At 44.6% G+C, this 20,339-nt stretch overlaps 1 protein-coding gene across 4 annotated transcripts in view; it reads left to right on the top strand.

Moving 5' to 3' along the window:
* Window positions 1-20,339, top strand: part of FBF1 (Fas binding factor 1) — a 207,469-nt gene that overhangs the window by 173,213 nt on the left and 13,917 nt on the right. For 2 of the 4 annotated variants that reach the window (XR_010243855.1, XR_010243854.1), the window contains exons 24-28: window positions 1,900-2,085; window positions 2,569-2,745; window positions 5,459-5,596; window positions 5,814-5,952; window positions 13,893-14,693. Coding sequence is in view for 2 of the 4 variants with exons in the window: in XM_063960539.1 (XP_063816609.1) it covers window positions 1,900-2,085; window positions 2,569-2,745; window positions 5,459-5,596; window positions 5,814-5,952 (640 nt within the window). In the remaining 2 variants the exon portion in view is untranslated. The remainder of the gene's footprint in view (window positions 1-1,899; window positions 2,086-2,568; window positions 2,746-5,458; window positions 5,597-5,813; window positions 5,953-13,892; window positions 14,694-20,339) is intronic. The other 2 variants (XM_063960539.1, XM_063960540.1) reach the window with 1 other exon arrangement.

The following is a 20,339-nucleotide window of genomic DNA, read 5'->3' as shown; positions in this document are numbered from 1 at the left end:
GTAGTGTCCATTCATTGTAGCAAATTGGTTTATTAAAACACTGAACATGTAGTGCACGATGCAGCTGATAATTTGTAGTCCGCTGTTTTGCTATCAATCAAGCAAGGTGTATATCAATTGAGTCTCCTCTTTTATAATGAACAAAGTCCATACATTCCAATCCAATCACTTGTTATGGGTTAGTATAATTAATATCACAGATGTATCTCCTTTATATCAATTATCGTCCATATAATCAACCAATATATTTGTTGGTATCTGTAAAGTGGTTAGTACTTCAGTTGTTAGTATGGATTAAACCATAAGGCAGTTAATTGATGAAAGATTGCAGATTGATTGATTTTTGATTAATTTTTCAGTTGTTAATGCGGATAGAACCACAAAATAACTGTTTATACTCAGAGAGTCCCAGATTCCACCCAAAGTACCGTGCACTATGTACTTAATATACCTCTCCTCAGATTGTTGTAGGCATGGCAGCCGCTCCAACAAGGAATGCTGGTGTTAAGAATCCGTGCAACGCTCTCCAATATGTGGATCTCCCTCCTTAGTACAGCTTCGGTTAATAAGGCGCTTCAATCAGCCACAGTAGCCGCTGTATATGTAGTAATTATCCCGGCAAAAACCTCTACTCTCCGCTCTTCCTTTGCACAGCGTGCGCTGGTGAGAGTGCTTCAGCAAGCCACAATGACAGTGGCACAATGAGGTACAGAGTATCCGCAGTGATCTCCCGAGTCTCAAAACGCGTTTCTCCGCCTACCTTCCGGCTTCGGCGGCTTCCTCAGTGTAATAAATTACCTTCATCCGTTTATCCTTAAATACCGGATTATCGGATTTGCACATGCGCAATAATATATGTGGTTCAAGCCTCATTTTCATCTATACTAAGTACATATATATATATACATTTCGTATTTTAACCTTTAGATTACCTCTATTCAGATGTTCTAATTAAGACATATAATCAGCTCCAGTATTCTAAATATATTTCTCTAGTAGTTTAACATCTGTCCACAACATACAAAATTCAAAATTCTTAATGCTACAATGAATGGACACTACCTATAAATTATAATATATATTGTATTTGGTTAAGATCGTGTTGATAGTGTCCAAACAGATTAGCTTGTTTGACCACTGTGTTTTAGTGATTCTAGGAATAAGAACTCCCATTAAAGGGACAAAGAGTCCGATAACGCAGGTGGTTAGAAAAGTTGATTTATTGTGGAAATATTTAGCCTTGATATGGCATATCTTTTAAATAATTCTTAACAGATTAATATTAATACCGGCCGGTATCATGGTATAATATCTGTACTGTATATTTGTATGTTGTATTCTTTTTATATATAAAAAAGTAAACTAAAAGGTTTTTATACAAAGTGAATAGCGCTGTCTCATTTTTTAATTTTGTTTTAAAATTGAAAAGTGGTGATGTTGCTCATAGTAACCAATCAGATTCTGTCTATCATTACTCTTCTGCAGCCTAGAAAATGATAAACAGAATCTGATTGGTTGCTATGAGCAACATCACCACTTTTCATTTTTAGAAGCTTTAGTAAATATTCCTCTGAGAGTGTCTACAGATTGAACACACTTCACCAGGTGAGGGCACTGTATTGAATATCATTCTTTCTGCTAGAAACACCATGGGCCAGATGTACTTAGCCTTGAAAAGTGATAAAGTACCAACCACTCAGCCCCTAACTGCCATGTCACAGGGCCTGTTCGAAAAATGGCATTTAGGAGCTGATTGGTTGGTAGTTCATCACTCTCCACTTTATCACATTTTAAAGCTTAGTACATCTGGCCCCATGACAAATTTTGTTCTACAGTTTTAATTGCATTTCCATGACCTGTCATGTAGTCAAATGTTATTTTATTTTTTCCCATGGACAGAGCGCGCTCCTGGAGGAACAGCAGTTGGTCATGACACGCTGCGCAGAGGAACGAAGAAAACTTGCTGCTGAGTGGTCAGAGTTTCACACCCAGCAGAAACTGAGCAAGGAGCGAGCAGAGAAAGACATTAGTAGAGTAATAATGGTAGATTCCCATAGAGAAGGAGCCATTATTAGCCTGGCTAAGGTTAGTGAATAACATAATTTCCCTTCAGGATCTTCATTGTACATGTTACTAAACAAAGAACAATCTCTGTATTTAAACTAGTACAGACATTTACACTTTAGCATAATTCAACTTTTTAAAGCCCATGTAAAAATGTCCCAGTTGAATTGATCAGTTGATTTTAATGCATGGTAAATCCAGTCAGCTTGTATGTCTCCTGTGATTCATAAATTACATCCCGTCTCCTAGGCCATGAGGAAATATCGGCTCCTTTTTGGCTCCAGTGGAGATGCCTTGGTTCCTATTTTTCCCAGTACTTTTTTTAAGCACCTTCCCTCATCCACTCATCTGATTTGCTCTAAATAAACAAGTTCACTGACAAAAAGTTATAGTGAAAAAGTTATAGTGACATATAGAATTTGTCGTCATACCTTATTACCTATATTTCTTTACTAAGGTAGTGCTCTGCTCACTTTTGATCCACTATGTGTTTCTCTCCTTCAGGAACAGGCAGAGATGAAAGTCCTGGCCAATGAGCTTCGAAACAAAGAGGAGCAGCTCGCCTTAGCCAGGGAGGTGCTAGAGAAGGAGAGGCAAGATTTGCGGCTTGAGAAGGAACGTGTGAATGCCTCTGCCCTGCGTGTGCGGCAGAGAGCTGAGGAAATAGAGAGTATGAGCAAGGTACACAGATGCCCCATACACAGAACCAGTGGAGTTTTTCACGCACCAGTTTCCAGACAGTAACTTTAATTGAACCAATGTAACGCATCAGTGTTTCATTAATTTGAATACAGTTGTAAAAAAAATATATATATTTTCATATCTAACACACAATTGATAAAGCACAGTGAAAACTGGTATCAACATAGACTGCTGTGACAGGAAATATTTATATGGGGAATGTCTGTTGCATCTGTTGTCTCATGTTTTTTTGATAGATTTTTAGTGTGTGCTTCCATGTAGCTTTTTTAGTTCATGATGCTGTAAACAGAAAGTAGAAAGCACAACACAGTCCACCAAATACAGATCTAAGAATCCTAATTAAAAAAAACCTCTAAACTGCAATGCCCATGTGTGTGTGTGTGTAAGTTTATGTTACTTTTTGTGATGAAATCACCGACAATGAAAGACCATGAAATCACTGTCCAGAGGTCCAGACTCTCTCTGCTGGTCCTTGCACTGGGATCTGAACCTCCCCCACCCTTTTCTGTAAATATGCAGCTGGGTTTGTAGGTGCTGATGCACTAATGATCATCTCTCAGACATTCATCAGTCAGTAGCTGTACATTAGGGATCTGATCAGCTGCCAGCGGTCGGGATGCTGACAGTCGGAATACCAACACTGGTCAGAAGGCACCACCGAGGAAGGGTAGGGTTAGGGGAGTAGGGTTCACATACTTACCCTCCAGGTGTCTTGATTCTGCGCTCAGTACACAGTGTTAAGTGCTGCATGCTATACTCCACCAACGTTTCCCAAATCCAGTTATCCAGTGACCACTAACAGTGCATGTTTTACAGATGTCCTCAGTATCACAAGTGAAATCTTTTATAATGTGTCCCTACTGAGTACACCTGTGCACCAACTAGGAGATCTGTAAAACCTGCACTGTAATCAGTCTAGTAAATAAAAGCATGGGGATTTTGTTCATATTTCCCCCATGATTTTATTTGCTAGATGCACACAGATTTGCAGTATATTATTGTTAGCGCTATTAGCAAAAGTCTTTCCGTTTTGTATACATATAGGGAATTAATACTGACACGCAGCCTGTACCATGTAAAATATAGGTCAAACCGAGCGCGGGCATATTTCTTTTCTGTTATGTTACCTAGTCCTATCACAGCTGCTTCCAACCAAGACCATAAAAGGCCTAATTGGGTGTGGCTTACAAGCCAGCCCTTGTCTGTACCCGAGACGTGCGTGCATATAACTGCAATGTAATGGTGTGCTGGGCATATATGCTAGTGTAGGGACTTGCAGAGAACTCGGGTCTCTTGATGACAGGCTGCAAGCTTAAATGTTTTGATCAAAATATGAACAAAATCCCCATACATTTGTTTACTGCATACAGACAGATTTGCATTATATTATAGTTAGCGCTGATAGCAAAAGTCTGTTTTATCAATTAAACAACATAGCTGATCATTTTACCAGGGCTTTAACTCATTTGATAAGCTACTAGTAGTAGTGCTACAGTAGATATAATGAACAAACTAGATTTCCCATCACTAATGTAGTGTACATACACTCAAAGGGAGATGTATCTGACCTTCTAAAGTGGAATAGATGCCCATAGCAACCAATCCGCTTCCTAGCTATCATATATGTAAATTTGAGAACATTATTACTAGAACCTTATTAGTTGCTATGGGCATTGCACTGCTTGGCCCAGGATAAGTGTGTGGGGGCAGGGGGGGTTGAGTGCTGCTTCCAGACAGCCAGCATGTTATCCTCTGCTGGATTTTTCACCAATGATTGCAGGCCAAAAGAGTCGGGTACATAGGCAGCACATCACCTCCTACCTTTTCTATCCCTCTGACAGGAAAGTATAGGGAAAATTACAGCATTCCCAGTTTGTCTCATCCTTTATTAAACTTTTAACTTGTCTGGCCTCTTGTGGCTTAAATATGAATGCCAGTTAAATGTGTGTGTTGTATCCCCATCTAGTTCTTTCCCTATAGTGGTGAAAGGTTTTCTGTGTATCCCCCATAATGAAATATGTTAATGGTTCCCAATAAAATTGCCCTATGTGATTTTGCATAACAAATTCATGAATACGCATGTGAACCCACTTACACAGTGTGTCAATGACAACAAACTGAGGTGCCTGATTCTGATTTTCAGACAAAGCAAAAAAAAAACAAGCAACTGGGCAAAACCATGTTGCAGTGCAGGTGGGGCAGATGTAACATGTGCAGAGATTTTTAGATTTGGGTGGGATGTGTTTAAACTGAAATCTAAATTGCAGTGTAAAAATAAAGCAGCCAGTATTTGCCTTGCACAGAAAAAATATAAATGCGTTTGCTCCCCTTGCATGGCAATATGGTTTCTTCCAGACACAGTTACTGGCTTTTTGCTTTACTTACAAATCTGAATCAGGCCCAAAGTCCCAGCCATGTAAGCATGTAAGATCAGTCACATTAAGCACAAAAAATAAAGTGGTGACCATACAAGAGACTGTGTTAAATATATATATATTGTCTATATAACTGTAATAAACTGAAATGCTGTACTTTTATTGATGGAAAATAGCAGCATTCCTAAAGTCTGTATCATTCTTTATAAAACAGACTCCTTCCGTTACATATGATTGAACTGTAGTATCCATAACCTTATGAGGCTCAGCCTACAGATATATTGTACTTAAACCTGTATTATGTTTCCTTATCCAAGCTTGCCTCACAACGGCATGAGGAGGGTGAGAAGGCTTTGGATGAGGCAAAAAGGGTGGAATCTGAACACCTGGACCGGCTGAGGACCATTCAACAACAACTGGAATGGTTGAAGCAGCAGGAGGAACATATGCACCAGGTGAGGGGTTTATACAGAAAAAAAAAAAGTGGCAGGCACTGGATAAAAAATAATGTGTTAAAAAAGCCTTTCCTTGGATAACTGCATTGTAAGCAGGACATTTCAGTATTTAAGCATATCCGTTGAATACATTTATTCTATACATTTATTATATTTGTTTGTGTCTTTTATTTCCCATTCCTGATTGTTTGCCTGTCTTATCTTGCTAATTTCTCAGGCACGTAAAAATCTAGCTGATCAGAGGAGACAACTGAGCCAGCTTCAGCAGGGGCTGCCCACAATGCATTCACTGCTCGCTAACAGACACCTAGAATCTCAGCAGAGCACAGCCCTGTCAGAATCTTTTCATCTGAATGGTAAGACTGCTTTATAGTGATGTCAGATAAATATATTTATTCATTTTACAGTAATACTGTATATAGAGTATGTATTCTTTGCTTGTATAACCACTGTTAAAATGAACTCATCACCAACGATTGCGTTAGCCATTTTGTCAAGCTCAACAGGATCTTCTTTCCCTACGGATTCCGCCGAGCCCGTTCCCTTGGCTGTGGTTTCGCTAGATAATAGGTAGGGCAGTGGAACCAATATTGTCCAGGATCAATGACCTCACTGAGGCACAGAGTATCAAACAAAGTACCTTCGTATTGTAACTAATATGGTTCTAAGTGAAATGATGGTCTGCATTCTGCTAAAAAATTGACATATCATTACATTGATCTCTTTAGTGTTACAAAATATTAAGATTGCAGTATACAGTATTCAAGAACACTAATAAGTGACAGGCTATGAGGATGTTGTTATTATTATACCCAGGGCAGTAGAGAGCCCTCCTGGGCCCAGGTACTTTTCAGGGGGTGTGGCCTTATCACAGGAGGTGTGGCCATGCACCATTAGAAAAAAAATAGTATTTTAAGCGCCTCCCTGGCCTTGCTGCAGCCCAGCACACAGCAGCGTAAGCTGGGCTAAGGAGAAGAGCTGCATAACTCCCAACATCTGTATACTGGGAATCGGGACTCCAAAAGGGGGTGTCTGAAATGGGCACGGTCATAGAAAAGGGTGTGTGGCTTCGTGAGAGTGCCACGATCGCTAGCCATGCCCCCATTTTCCATCACTGTGTGGGCTTGGCCATCGCTCTGTGAGCTGCTGGCATACCCCCAGACCTTCTGTCTCCCGTGAATAGATGATGTACGCATGTCTGCCAACTGGCTCCCTCCCCACGCGGGACACTGCGGCCCGCCGGTGGGACAGCGGTAAAGTCCCCCAAAAAACGTGACTGTCCCGCGAAAATCGGGACAGTTGGGAAGTATGGAGCTGTAAGTGCTGCTGTCAATAAAGGGGGGCACCACTGATTACACAAATTGATCATTTTCTAGAATTGCTCCTCTTTAAGAATTTCAAAATGTTTATACAACTTTGAGATCATTTATTGGGGTAAATTTGCTAAGGTGGGAGTTTTTTTAGAACTGGTGATGTTGCCTATAGCAACCAATCAGATTCTATCTATTATCTTCTAGAAGCAGCTTGATAAATGTTAAGTAGAATCTGATTGGTTGCTATGGGCAACATCACTAGTTCTAAAAAACTCCCACCTTAGTAAATTTCTCTGACGTCCTAAGTGGATGCTGGGACTCCGTAAGGACCATGGGGATTAGCGGCTCCGCAGGAGACTGGGCACAACTAAAGAAAGCTTTAGGACTACCTGGTGTGCACTGGCTCCTCCCACTAAGACCCTCCTCCAGACCTCAGTTAGATTCTTGTGCCCGGCTGAGCTGGATGCACACTAGGGGCTCTCCTGAGCTCCTAGAAAGAAAGTATATTTAGGTTTTTTATTTTACAGTGAGATCTGCTGGCAACAGACTCACTGCAGCGAGGGACTAAGGGGAGAAGAAGCAAACCTACCTAACAGGTGGTAGTTTGGGCTTTTTAGGCTACTGGACACCATTAGCTCCAGAGGGATCGACCGCAGGACCCGACCTTGGTGTTCGTTCCCGGAGCCGCGCCGCCGTCCCCCTTACAGAGCCAGAAGCATGAAGAGTCCGGAAAAGCGGCGGCAGAAGACTTCGGTCTTCACCAAGGTAGCGCACAGCACTGCAGCTGTGCGCCATTGCTCCTCATGTACACCTCACACTCCGGTCACTGATGGGTGCAGGGCGCTGGGGGGGGCGCCCTGAGGGCAATATATGACACCTTGGCTGGCAAATCTACATCATATATAGTCCTAGAGGCTATATAGATGTAAAATTACCCCTGCCAGTATTCCAGAAAAAGCGGGAGAAAGTCCGCCGAAAAAGGGGCGGGGCTTCTCCCTCAGCACACTGGCGCCATTTTCTCTTCACAGTGCAGCTGGAAGACAGCTCCCCTGGCTCTCCCCTGTAGTTTTCAGGCTCAAAGGGTTAAAAAGAGAGGGGGGGCACTAAATTTAGGTGCAATATATGTATACAAGCAGCTATTTGGGGAAAAATCACTCAGTTATAGTGTTAATCCCTGCATTATATAGCGCTCTGGTGTGTGCTGGCATACTCTCTCTCTGTCTCCCCAAAGGACTTTGTGGGGTCCTGTCCTCAGTCAGAGCATTCCCTGTGTGTGTGCGGTGTGTCGGTACGGCTGTGTCGACATGTTGGATGAGGAAGGTTACGTGGAAGCGGAGCAGAGGCCGATAAATGGGATGTCGCCCCCTGTGGGGCCGACACCAGAGTGGATGGATAGGTGGAAGGTATTAACCGACAGTGTCAACTCCTTACATAAAAGGCTGGATGACGTAACAGCTGTGGGACAGCCGGCTTCTCAGCCCGCGCCTGCCCAGGCGTCTCAAAGGCCATCAGGGGCTCAAAAAAAAAAAGAAACGCCCGTTACCTCAGATGGCAGACACAGATGTCGACACGGAGTCTGACTCCAGTGTCGACGAGGTTGAGACATATACACAATCCACTAGGAACATCCGTTACATGATCTCGGCAATGAAAAATGTGTTACGCATTTTCTGACATGAACCCAAGTACCACATAAAAGGGGTTTTATTTTTGGGGAGAAAAAGCAGCCAGTGTTTTGTTCCCCCATCAGATGAATGAATGAAGTGTGTAAAGAAGCGTGGGTTCCCCCGATAAGAAACTGGTAATTTCTAAAAAGTTACTGATGGCGTACCCTTTCCCGCCAGAGGATAGGTCACGTTGGGAGATATCCCTTAGGGTGGATAAGGCGCTCACACGTTTGTCAAAAGGTGGCACTGCCGTCTTAGGATACGGCCACCTTGAAGGAACCTGCTGATAAAAAGCAGGAGGCGATCCTGAAGTCTGTATATACACACTCAGGTTATATACTGAGACCTGCAATTGCCTCAGCATAAATAGTGCTGCTGCAGCGTGGTCTGATACCCTGTCAGATAATATTAATACTCTAAGACAGGGATAATATTTTGCTAACATTGAGCATATTAAAGACGTTGTCTTATATATAAAGGATGCACAGAGGGATATTTGCCGGCTGGCATCCAGAATTAATGCAATGTCCATTCTGCCAGGAGGGTATTAGAAACCCGCCAGTGGACAGGTGATGCTGCCTGTAAAAGGCACATGGAGATTCTGCCTTATAAGGGTGAGGAATTGTTTGGGGATGGTCTCTGGGACCTCGTATCCACAGCAACAGCTGGGAAGAAAAATTTTTACCTCAGGTTTCCTCACAGCCTAAGAAAGCACCTTATTTTCAGGTACAGTCCTTTCGGCTTCAGAAAAGCAAGCGGGTCAAAGGCGCTTCCTTTCTGCACAGAGACAAGGGAAGAAGGAAAAAGCTGCACCAGCAGCCAGTTCCCAGGATCAAAAATCTTCCCCCGCTTCCTCTGAGTCCACCGCATGACGCTGGGGCTCCACAGGTGGAGACAGGTGCGGTAGGGGCGCGTCTCGGGAACTTCAGGGACCAGTGGGCTTGCCCACAGGTGGATCTCTAGGTTCTGCAAATAGTATCACAGGGATACAGGCTGGAGTTCGAGGCGACTCCCCCTCGCCGTTACCTCACATCAGCCTTGCCTGCTGCCCTCGGAGAAAGGTAGTACTGGCGGCAATTCACAAGCTGTACTTCCAGCAGGTGAAATCAAGGTACCCCTCCTTCAACAAGGCCGGGGTTACTATTCCAAAATGTTGTGGTACCGAAACCAGACGGTTCGGTGAGACCCATTCTAAAATTGAAAGCCTTGAACACTTATATACGAAGGTTCAAGTTCAAAATGGAATCGCTCAGGGCGATTATTGCAAGCCTGGAGAATTTCATGGTATCACTGGACATCAAGGATGATTACCTGCATGTCCCTATTTACCCTCTTCACCAGGAGTACCTCAATATTGTGGTACAGGATTGTCATTACCAATTCCATTCGCCAGGTCCCATGCAAGGATTTTCCAGTGGGATCTGTTGGACAAGTGGTCCGGGTCGCATCTTCAGATGCATCCGCGGATAACCCTGTCTCCAAGGGTCAGGGTGTCGCTGTTGTGGTGGCTGCAGAGTGCTCATCTTCTAGGGGGCCGCAGATTCGGCATACAGGACTGGGTCCTGGTGACCACGGATGCCAGCCTTCGAGGCTGGGGGGCAGTCACACAGGGAAGGAACTTCCAAGGCTATGGAAAAGTCAGGAGACTTCCCTACACATAAATATTCTGGAACTGAGGGCCATTTACAATGCCCTAAGTCAGGCTAGACCCCTGCTTCAACACCGGCCGGTGCTGATCCAGTCAGACAACATCACGGCGGTCGCTCATGTAAACCGACAGGGCGGCACAAGAAGCAGGATGGCGATGGCAGAAGCCACAAGGATTCTCCGATGGGCGGAAAATCATGTGTTAGCACTGTCAGCAGTGTTCATTCCCGGAGTGGACAACTGAGAAGCAGACTTTCTCAGAAGACACGACCTCCACCCGGGAGAGTGGGGACTTCACCCAGAAGTCTTCCAAATGATTGTACACCGTTGGGAAAGGCCACAGGTGGACATGATGGCGTCCCGCCTCAACTAAAAGTTACAAAGATATTGCGCCAGGTCAAGGACCCTCAGGCGATAGCTGTGGACGCTCTGGTAACACCGTGGGTGTACCAGTCGGTGTATGTGTTCCCTTCTCTGCCTCTCTTACCCAGGGTAATGAGAATAATAAGAAGGAGAGGAGTAAGAACTATACTCATTGTTCCGGGTTGGCCAAGAAGAGCTTGGTAACCAGAACTCCAAGAAATGATCTCAGAGGACCCATGGCCTCTGCCGCTCAGACAGGACCTGCTGCAGCAGGGGGCCTGTCTGTTCCAAGACGTACCGCGGCTGCGTTGACGGCATGGCGGTTGAACGCCGGATCCTGAAGGAAAAGGGAATTCCGGAGGAAGTTATCCCTACGCTATTTAAAGCTAGGAAAGAAGTGAACGCAAACCATTATCACCGCATATGGCGGAAATATGTTGCGTACTGTGAGGCCAGGAAGGCCCCAAAGGAGAAATTTCAGCTAGGTCGATTTCTGCACTTCCTACAGTCAGAGGTGACTATGGGAATAAAATTGGGTTCCATTAAGGTCCAGATTTCGGCTCTATCGATTTTCTTCCAAAATTTAACTGGCTTCACTGCCTGAAGTTCAGACTTTTGTTAAGGGAGTGCTGCATAGTCAGCCCCCGTTTGTGCCTCCAGTGGCACCGTGGGATCTCAACGTGGTGTTGGATTTCCTGAAGTCGCATTGGGTTGAGCCACTTAAATCCGTGGAGCTATAATACCTCACGTGGAAAGTGGTCATTCTGTGGGCCTTGGCGTCGGCCAGGCGTGTATCAGAATTGGCGGCTTTGTCATACAAAAGCCCTTATCTGTATTTTATATGGATAAGGCGGAATTGAGGACTCGTTCCCAATTCCTTCCTAAGGTGGTATCAGTTTTTCATGTGAACCAACCTATTGTGGTGCCTGCGGCTACTTGGGACTTGGAGGATTCCAAGTTACTGGATGTAGTCAGGGCCCTGAAAAGTATATATTTCCAGGACAGCTGGAGTCAGGAAAACTGACTCGCTATTTCTCCTGTATGCACCCAACAAGCTGGGTGCTCCTGCTTCTAAGCAGACGATTGCTCGCTAGATCTGTAGCACGATTCAACTTGCACATTCTGCGGCTGGACTGCCGCACCCTAAATCTGTAAAAGCCCTTTCCACGAGGAAAGTGGGCTCTTCTTGGGCGGCTGCCCGAGGGGTCTCGGCTTTACAACTTCGCCGAGCTGTTACTTGGTCGGGTTAAAACATTTTTGTAAGAGTCTACAAGTTTGATACCCTGGCTGAGGAGGACCTAGAGTTTGCTCATTCGGTGCTGCAGAGTCATCCGCACTCTCCCGCCCGTTTGGGAGCTTTGGTATAATCCCCATGGTCCTTACGGAGTCCCAGCATCCACTTAGGACGTCAGAGAAAATAATATTTTACTCACCGGTAAATCTATTTCTCGTAGTCCGTAGTGGATGCTGGGCGCCCATCCCAAGTGCGGATTGTCTGCAATACTTGTTTATAGTTATTGCCTAACTAAAGGGTTATTGTTGAGCCATCTGTTGAGAGGCTCAGTTATATTTCATACTGTTAACTGGGTATAGTATCACGAGTTATACGGTGTGATTGGTGTGGCTGGTATGAGTCTTACCCGGGATTCAAAATCCTTCCTTATTGTGTCAGCTCTTCCGGGCACAGTATCCTAACTGAGGTCTGGAGGAGGGTCTTAGTGGGAGGAGCCAGTGCACACCAGGTAGTCCTAAAGCTTTCTTTAGTTGTGCCCAGTCTCCTGCGGAGCCGCTAATCCCCATGGTCCTTACGGAGTCCCAGCATCCACTACGGACTACGAGAAATAGATTTACCGGTGAGTAAAATCTTATTTTACCCCATTGTATTCTCCAACTATAGTGTGTTCTCTACATAGAAAATACCATAGGTATGAGCAGAAGTGAGGTATAGTAAGATACTATTCCAGGGACCAATAATTTTATTGGTTTTGGCAGTTTAACTGCTTTAAGATGATATCCAATGTGACTTGCACTTAATTGAATCTCCCCTTTCGAACTGTCATAAACAGCAGGAGATACAAGTTTGTAGTGTCCTTGAACATCAACACAGAAGCTATTTATAAGGCTAGTGGTGGTGATGGCTAACTTTTCTGATATTCAAAGGGGTGACTGTCATTCTCTACCTAGCCCAGAGTTCTCAAACGTGGTCCTCAAGGCACCCAAACGGTCCAGCTTTTAAGTTTATACATGCTTGGCCACAGGTGACTTAATTAGCACCTCATTCAATTTGATTTAACCATCTGTGCTGACGGTGGGATAGGGTCAACCTGCAGGCGGGTTGGGGGGGGGGGGGGTTATAATACTTACCAACAAGGTAATTCTGCGCATCGGGATGCCGCTGTCTGTTTTCTGACCACCAGCATCCTATGATGCAGGGTAAAAGAGGTGTTCCTATGGCAACACCATTACTTTTAGATGGGCCATTGGCAGTATAAATTAAGGGGTACCTATTGTCTTTAAAAGTAGGGGATGCTAAGGAAGAGAAATGCATCTCTTGCAGGGCCACAATATATTATTATTATTATTATTATTATTATTACATTTTATTTATAGGGCGCCACAAGTGTTTCTCAGCGCCGTACATAGGACACACATTAGAATAATACAGGGTATACATAACTTAACATTGCAGTAACAGAAAAACTAAAACCGGTAACAATTAGCAACACAGTTCTCGGTACACACTACAGCCGAGATGAAAGGAAGCAAAGGAGTAATCGTCATACTGCTGGGGACAGGCAGCCACTGGAAGAGATAAACAGCAAGGAGCAATAGGAGATGCAGGTATAGACATTCGTTACGTAGGCTGTAGTTGAAGTGTGAGAGAAGAGGGTTGTGAGAACAGGAGGGAAAAGGGCCCTGCTCCAAGTAGTTCACAATCTAGGCTTTATATTAGTGGATGGTAGAGAGGGCTAACCACCACTTATGCTGGGAATTAAGCCCTTTAACATTAAAGGAAAATAGAACAATTAAAAGAGGAGATGCCCTAGGTGTACCTGTCATGTTTAAAAAGGGGTAGGGGCAGAGAAAACTGGGGAAATGAAGAAGAAAAAGGCACAGGTAGGGGACAGAAAAACAGTGTATTGGGCCATAGTAGCTACCGTGGAAGAGGGAGGCAGCAACATAGTTAACAGGTGGGGGGTGAACGAAGATCTACCCAACCCATGAGACCTAGTATAAAATAGAATATATAAGTCAAAACAGTGCAATAATATACTAACAAATTGTGAATTCCCCAAATCTCAACAGATCCTAAAGAAAATAGATATGCAGTAGTCAGGAACCTAGAACTGTCTAGAATAACATTTACATTGCAAAAAAAGCAAAGCAGAGAGAGACCACACAGTAAATCTGAAGGTAGGCTAAATATATCAAACAAGAAAAGTCCAGAAATGGATAATACATGCGGCTGAGGATGGCAATATACGACACTCGAAGGGAAGCTTCTGTTATTGTAGAATGGAAATGTAGAAGATCACAGAATCCCGAATGAAGGTCTAATCATCCGCCAAAATAGAATGATCGACAGTGACCCAGTCTAAGCCTACTCCTCTTCACCCAACAAATATCCAGAAAAGATGGAGAATACTGTAACGTAAAAACTTGGAACTTCTTCATCCCACCTGGGACCAGCCAGACTGAAGAGAAGGATCCTGGGAAGTCGAAGCAGTCGAGACGGAAATATTCCAGTCACTCAGGAGCTTGGTTGGCTTCCAGGGATGAAAAGACGTGAGAGGCTCCATCCTTCCGTACTAGCAGCTTAACCGTAAACCCCCAGCGATACTGTATATCATGATCCCGGAGCTACTTAGTAATGAACAGGAAGAAACGGCGTTCGTTTATAGTGTGGATCGAGAGGTCTGGGGAGAGTTGCAGGCTGCCCAGTACATCAATATCCTCCGCTGAATGAGCAGCCCAGAGAATATCTTCTTTAATGTGGAAGAAGAGGAGGCGCAAAAGAGGAGAACCTGGGAGAACTTCCAGGGCAGATCGGGAGTTTGGGAAGATGGTGAATCTGGTCAATCAGCAAGTCCCAATCCGCCACAAAAGGTAACCGTGTCTTGAAGAGAGTTAAAACAAAGTCCTTAGTAGATCCATATTCCCGAAACACCCCTGATCTTAATATTATTTCTCCTGGTTCTGTCCTCCAAGTTGGCAAGTTTGTCCTTACCAGCGGAGAGTTCTGCCAGAACCGAGTTATGAGAAGTGAGGAGGTCATTGTAAGAGGAAAAAGAACCACACAGTTTTGACTGTCCAGCCACTAATGGTTTCAACTGTCAAACCTGTGTAGAAATCAAGCGCACTAGAACTAACTTTCCACAGATTGGTACCAATTTTATATAATATTTGCAGCTCCCAATAGAGTATTCTACCGTACTCAAAAATAAACACTAAAAGCATATAACATATGAAAATATATCACAAGGAAGCGCATATATATATTAAGTTTGATTAAAAATTATTATGTTTTTTATTTAATTATCAATTTTCTTAATAATGCACAGCATAATATATAAAACTTTAAAACGCACCAAATACTGCAGTACAAAAGTCCAGTAAACTGTAACGTTATTAGTATTACCGTCCAAGTAACCGTATACCGCTGGAGCTCCAATAAGGATATTCTTTAAGCACACATAGTGCTATTTATGTAACTCCCCGGTGAAGGACTGGTTAATTTGTAATAAAATACGTTGTTACTTTGTATCCATAAGCCAGAGGAATAAACTTTGTAGGAACTACAAGCGTTCAGTGTGCCTGCCGCACAGCAGCTAGTGTCCCCTTCTCTCCCCACCGCCAATGATTAGCGCTCACCACAGCCGTGTGTTGGAGCCTCAGTGCGGCTTGATCTTGAACGGCTTCTGCCGAAGTTCTCTGGCGGGAGCGGCGGTAACAGCAGCGTCCACGGGGGGACAGTGCACACACTCAAAGCTGATTTTAGGTGATTCCTCCAAGACGTCCTCTGGCATAGAGGGGTTCCGGACAGCCTGCAGGTGTTTGTATGGAATCCTTAACGCGTTTCTCCGTGCTTCCAATCTCACGGTTTCATCAGAAGGTATTAAGGTGCATTAGATTGTCCGTATTTAAATAGCAGGTACCCAATCAGTGGAGAGCATTAATTAATTAAAGTTTTACAGGTGTGTTGATCTTCCAAACCTGTATTATAATATATAATCTCTCATGGTTTCACACATTAAAACCTATAATCAACAGTAACATAAGGCAACAACCTAATTATATTCATTGCACAGATATAGAAAACCATTTCATTTATAATATATATTATTTATTATTTATTCATATATCTTACACAAGAGACATAGGAGTTAATTTTCATTTTAAATCCTTTTTAGATGATAACTATACTTTCGTATAGCTCAAAACAATGTGAGGCCATATGGCTCAGCGGGCTAAGGCTCCCACCTGCAACCAGGCAGACCTGGGTTTGAATCACCCTCAGAGCCCAGGAAGAAAAGATTTTCAATTTATTTCAAATTCATTAGTTTTTTTATTTTATTAGTTTTTTTTTATATATTTCCATATTAGTTATACTTACTAAAGTTATCAAAACCAGACGTGACTTAATTCTAAAGAATCTCTCAAATATATACTCTCTTAACATGATTAAGTTTCAAATCTCATATAGATATAAGAATTTAATTTAGTAGTACATATAAGAATTTTTATATAAACATAATTGTCTTATAGCATCCTAAACATATTATTTGGAAAAGATCAAGCTTATCATACCATATTATAACTATATAGGCTTAATATATCCCTCAGATATTCATAATATAAGCTCTTTATTATTTTAATCTATATATACACATTCCATATATTCATTTCTCTAACGTCCTAGTGGATGCTGGGGACTCCGTCAGGACCATGGGGGATAGCGGCTCCGCAGGAGACAGGGCACAAAAAGTAAGCTTTTAGGATCACATGGTGTGTACTGGCTCCTCCCCCTATGACCCTCCTCCAAGCCTCAGTTAGGTTTTTGTGCCCGTCCGAGCAGGGTGCAATCTAGGTGGCTCTCATAAAGAGCTGCTTAGAAAAAGTTTTTTAGGTTTCTTATTTTCAGTGAGTCCTGCTGGCAACAGGCTCACTGCTACGAGGGACTTAGGGGAGAGAAGTGAACTCACCTGCGTGCAGGATGGATTTGCTTCTTAGGCTACTGGACACCATTAGCTCCAGAGGGATCGAACACAGGCCCAGCCATGGAGTCCGGTCCCGGAGCCGTGCCGCCGACCCCCCTTGCAGATGCCGAAGTTGAAGAGGTCCAGAGGTCCGGAAACAGGCGGCAGAAGACTTTCAGTCTTCATAAGGTAGCGCACAGCACTGCAGCTGTGCGCCATTGTTGTCGGCACACTTCACACCAGCGGTCACTGAGGGTGCAGGGCGCTGGGGGGGGCGCCCTGGGCAGCAATGTATAATACCTTTTTCTATGGCTAAAATACATCACATATAGCCCTTGAGGCTATATGGATGTATTTAACCCCTGCCATATATCGCAAACTCCGGGAGAAGAGCCCGCCGTTTTAGGGGGCGGGGCCTATTCTCCTCAGCACACAGCGCCATTTTCCTGCTCAGCTCCGCTGTGAGGAAGGCTCCCAGGACTCTCCCCTGCACTGCACTACAGAAACAGGGTAAAACAGAGAAGGGGGGCATATTTTGGCGATATTTTTATATATTAAGCGCATATAACAGAAACAACACCTTTTAGGGTTGTTTATATACATTTTTATAGCGCTTTGGTGTGTGCTGGCAAACTCTCCCTCTGTCTCCCCAAAGGGCTAGTGGGGTCCTGTCTTCGATAAGAGCATTCCCTGTGTGTCTGCTGTGTGTCGGTACGTGTGTGTCGACATGTATGAGGACGATGTTGGTGTGGAGGCGGAGCAATTGCCGGTAATGGTGATGTCACCCCCTAGGGAGTCGACACCGGAATGGATGGCTTTAATTATGGAATTACGTGATAATGTTAGCACGCTGCAAAAGTCAGTTGACGACATGAGACGGCCGGAAAACCAGTTAGTACCTGTCCAGGCGTCTCAGGCACCGTCAGGGGCTGTAAAACGTCCCTTACCTCAGTCAGTCGACACAGGTACCGACACAGATGAATCTAGTGTCGACGGTGAAGAAAGAAACGTATTTTCCAATAGGGCCACACGTTATATGATCACGGCAATGAAGGAGGCTTTGCATATCTCTGATACTGCAGGTACCTCAAAGGGGGGTATTATGTGGGGTGTAAAAAAACTACCTGTAGCTTTTCCAGAATCAGAGGAATTGAATGACGTGTGTGATGAAGCGTGGGTTAACCCCGATAGAAAACTGCTAATTTCAAAGAAGTTATTGGCATTATACCCTTTCCCACCAGAGGTTAGGGCGCGCTGGGAAACACCCCCTAGGGTGGATAAGGCGCTCACACGCTTATCAAAACAAGTGGCGTTACCGTCTCCTGATACGGCCGCCCTCAAGGATCCAGCTGATAGGAGGCTGGAAACTACCCTGAAGAGTATATACACACATACTGGTGTTATACTGCGACCAGCAATAGCCTCAGCCTGGATGTGCAGTGCTGGGGTGGTGTGGTCGGATTCCCTGACTGAAAATATTGATACCCTGGATAGGGACAGTATTTTATTGACTATAGAGCAATTAAAGGATGCTTTTCTTTATATGCGAGATGCTCAGAGGGATATTTGCACTCTGGCATCGAGAGTAAGTGCGATGTCCATATCTGCCAGAAGAAGTTTATGGACGCGACAGTGGTCAGGTGATGCGGATTCCAAACGGCATATGGAAGTATTGCCGTATAAAGGAGAGGAATTATTTGGGGTCGGTCTATCGGATCTGGTGGCCACGGCAACAGCCGGAAAATCCACTTTTTTACCTCAGGTCACCTCCCAACAGAAAAAGACACCGTCTTTTCAGCCGCAGTCCTTTCGTTCCTATAAGAACAAGCGGGCAAAAGGACAGTCATATTTGCCCAGAGGCAAAGGAAGGGGTAAGAGGGTGCAGCAAGCAACTACTTCCCACGAACAGAAGCCCTCCCCGGCTTATACAAAGCCCTCAGCATGACGCTGGGGCTGTGCAAGCGGACTCAGGGGCGGTGGGGGGTCGACTAAAGATTTTCAGCACACAGTGGGCGCGCTCACAGGTGGACCCTTGGATCCTGCAGGTAGTATCTCAGGGTTACAAGTTGGAATTCGAAAAGTCTCCCCCTCACCGGTTCCTAAAGTCTGCTTTACCAACGTCTCCCTCAGAAAGGGCGACGGTATTGGAAGCCATTCACAAGCTGTATTCTCAGCAGGTGATAGTCAAGGTACCCCTCCTACAACAGGGAAAGGGGTATTATTCCACACTATTTGTGGTACCGAAGCCGGACGGTTCGGTAAGACCTATTCTAAATCTGAAATCCTTGAACCTGTACATACAGAAATTCAAGTTCAAGATGGAGTCACTCAGAGCAGTGATAGCGAATCTGGAAGAAGGGGACTTCATGGTGTCCCTGGACATAAAAGATGCTTATCTGCATGTCCCAATTTACCCTTCTCACCAAGGGTATCTCAGGTTCGTGATACAAAACTGTCATTATCAGTTTCAAACGCTGCCGTTTGGTTTGTCCACGGCACCTCGGGTCTTTACCAAGGTAATGGCCGAAATGATGGTTCTTCTACGAAGAAAAGGCGTATTAATTATCCCTTACTTGGACGATCTCCTGATAAGGGCAAGGTCCAGAGAACAGCTGGAAGTCGGAGTAGCACTAACCCAAGTAGTGCTTCAACAACACGGGTGGATTCTGAATCTTCCAAAATCTCAATTGACCCCGACGACACGTCTGCTGTTCCTGGGAATGATTCTGGACACTGTTCAGAAAAAGGTGTTTCTCCCGGAGGAGAAAGCAAGGGAGTTATCCGAACTTGTCAGGAACCTCCTAAAACCAGGAAATGTGTCAGTACATCAATGCACAAGAGTCCTGGGAAAGATGGTGGCTTCTTACGAAGCAATTCCATTCGGCAGATTCCACGCACGAATATTTCAGTGGGATCTGCTGGACAAATGGTCCGGATCGCATCTGCACATGCATCAGCGGATAACACTGTCACCAAGAACAAGGGTGTCTCTTCTGTGGTGGTTGCAGAGTGCCTATCTGTTAGAGGGCCGCAGATTCGGCATACAGGACTGGGTCCTGGTGACTACGGATGCCAGCCTACGAGGCTGGGGAGCAGTCACACAGGGAAGAAACTTCCAGGGCGTGTGGTCGAACCTGGAGACGTCTCTTCACATAAATATACTGGAGCTAAGAGCGATTTACAATGCTCTAAGCCTGGCAAAACCGCTGCTTCAGGGTCAGCCGGTGTTGATCCAGTCAGACAACATCACGGCAGTCGCCCACGTAAACAGACAGGGCGGCACGAGAAGCAGAAGAGCAATGACAGAAGCTGCAAGGATTCTTCGCTGGGCGGAAAATCATGTCATAGCACTGTCAGCAGTGTTCATTCCGGGAGTGGACAACTGGGAAGCAGACTTCCTCAGCAGACACGACCTCCACCCGGGAGAGTGGGGACTTCATCCAGAAGTCTTCCACATGATTGTGAACTGTTGGGAAAAACCAAAGGTGGACATGATGGCGTCCCGCCTCAACAAGAAACTGGACAGATATTGCGCCAGGTCAAGAGACCCTCAGGC

The sequence above is a fragment of the Pseudophryne corroboree genome, chromosome 3 (genome assembly GCF_028390025.1).
Source record: "Pseudophryne corroboree isolate aPseCor3 chromosome 3, aPseCor3.hap2, whole genome shotgun sequence".
Classification (NCBI taxonomy): Eukaryota; Metazoa; Chordata; class Amphibia; order Anura; family Myobatrachidae; genus Pseudophryne; species Pseudophryne corroboree.
Note: the sequence above shows the minus strand (reverse complement) of the source record. Positions and strands in the feature narration are given on the sequence as shown.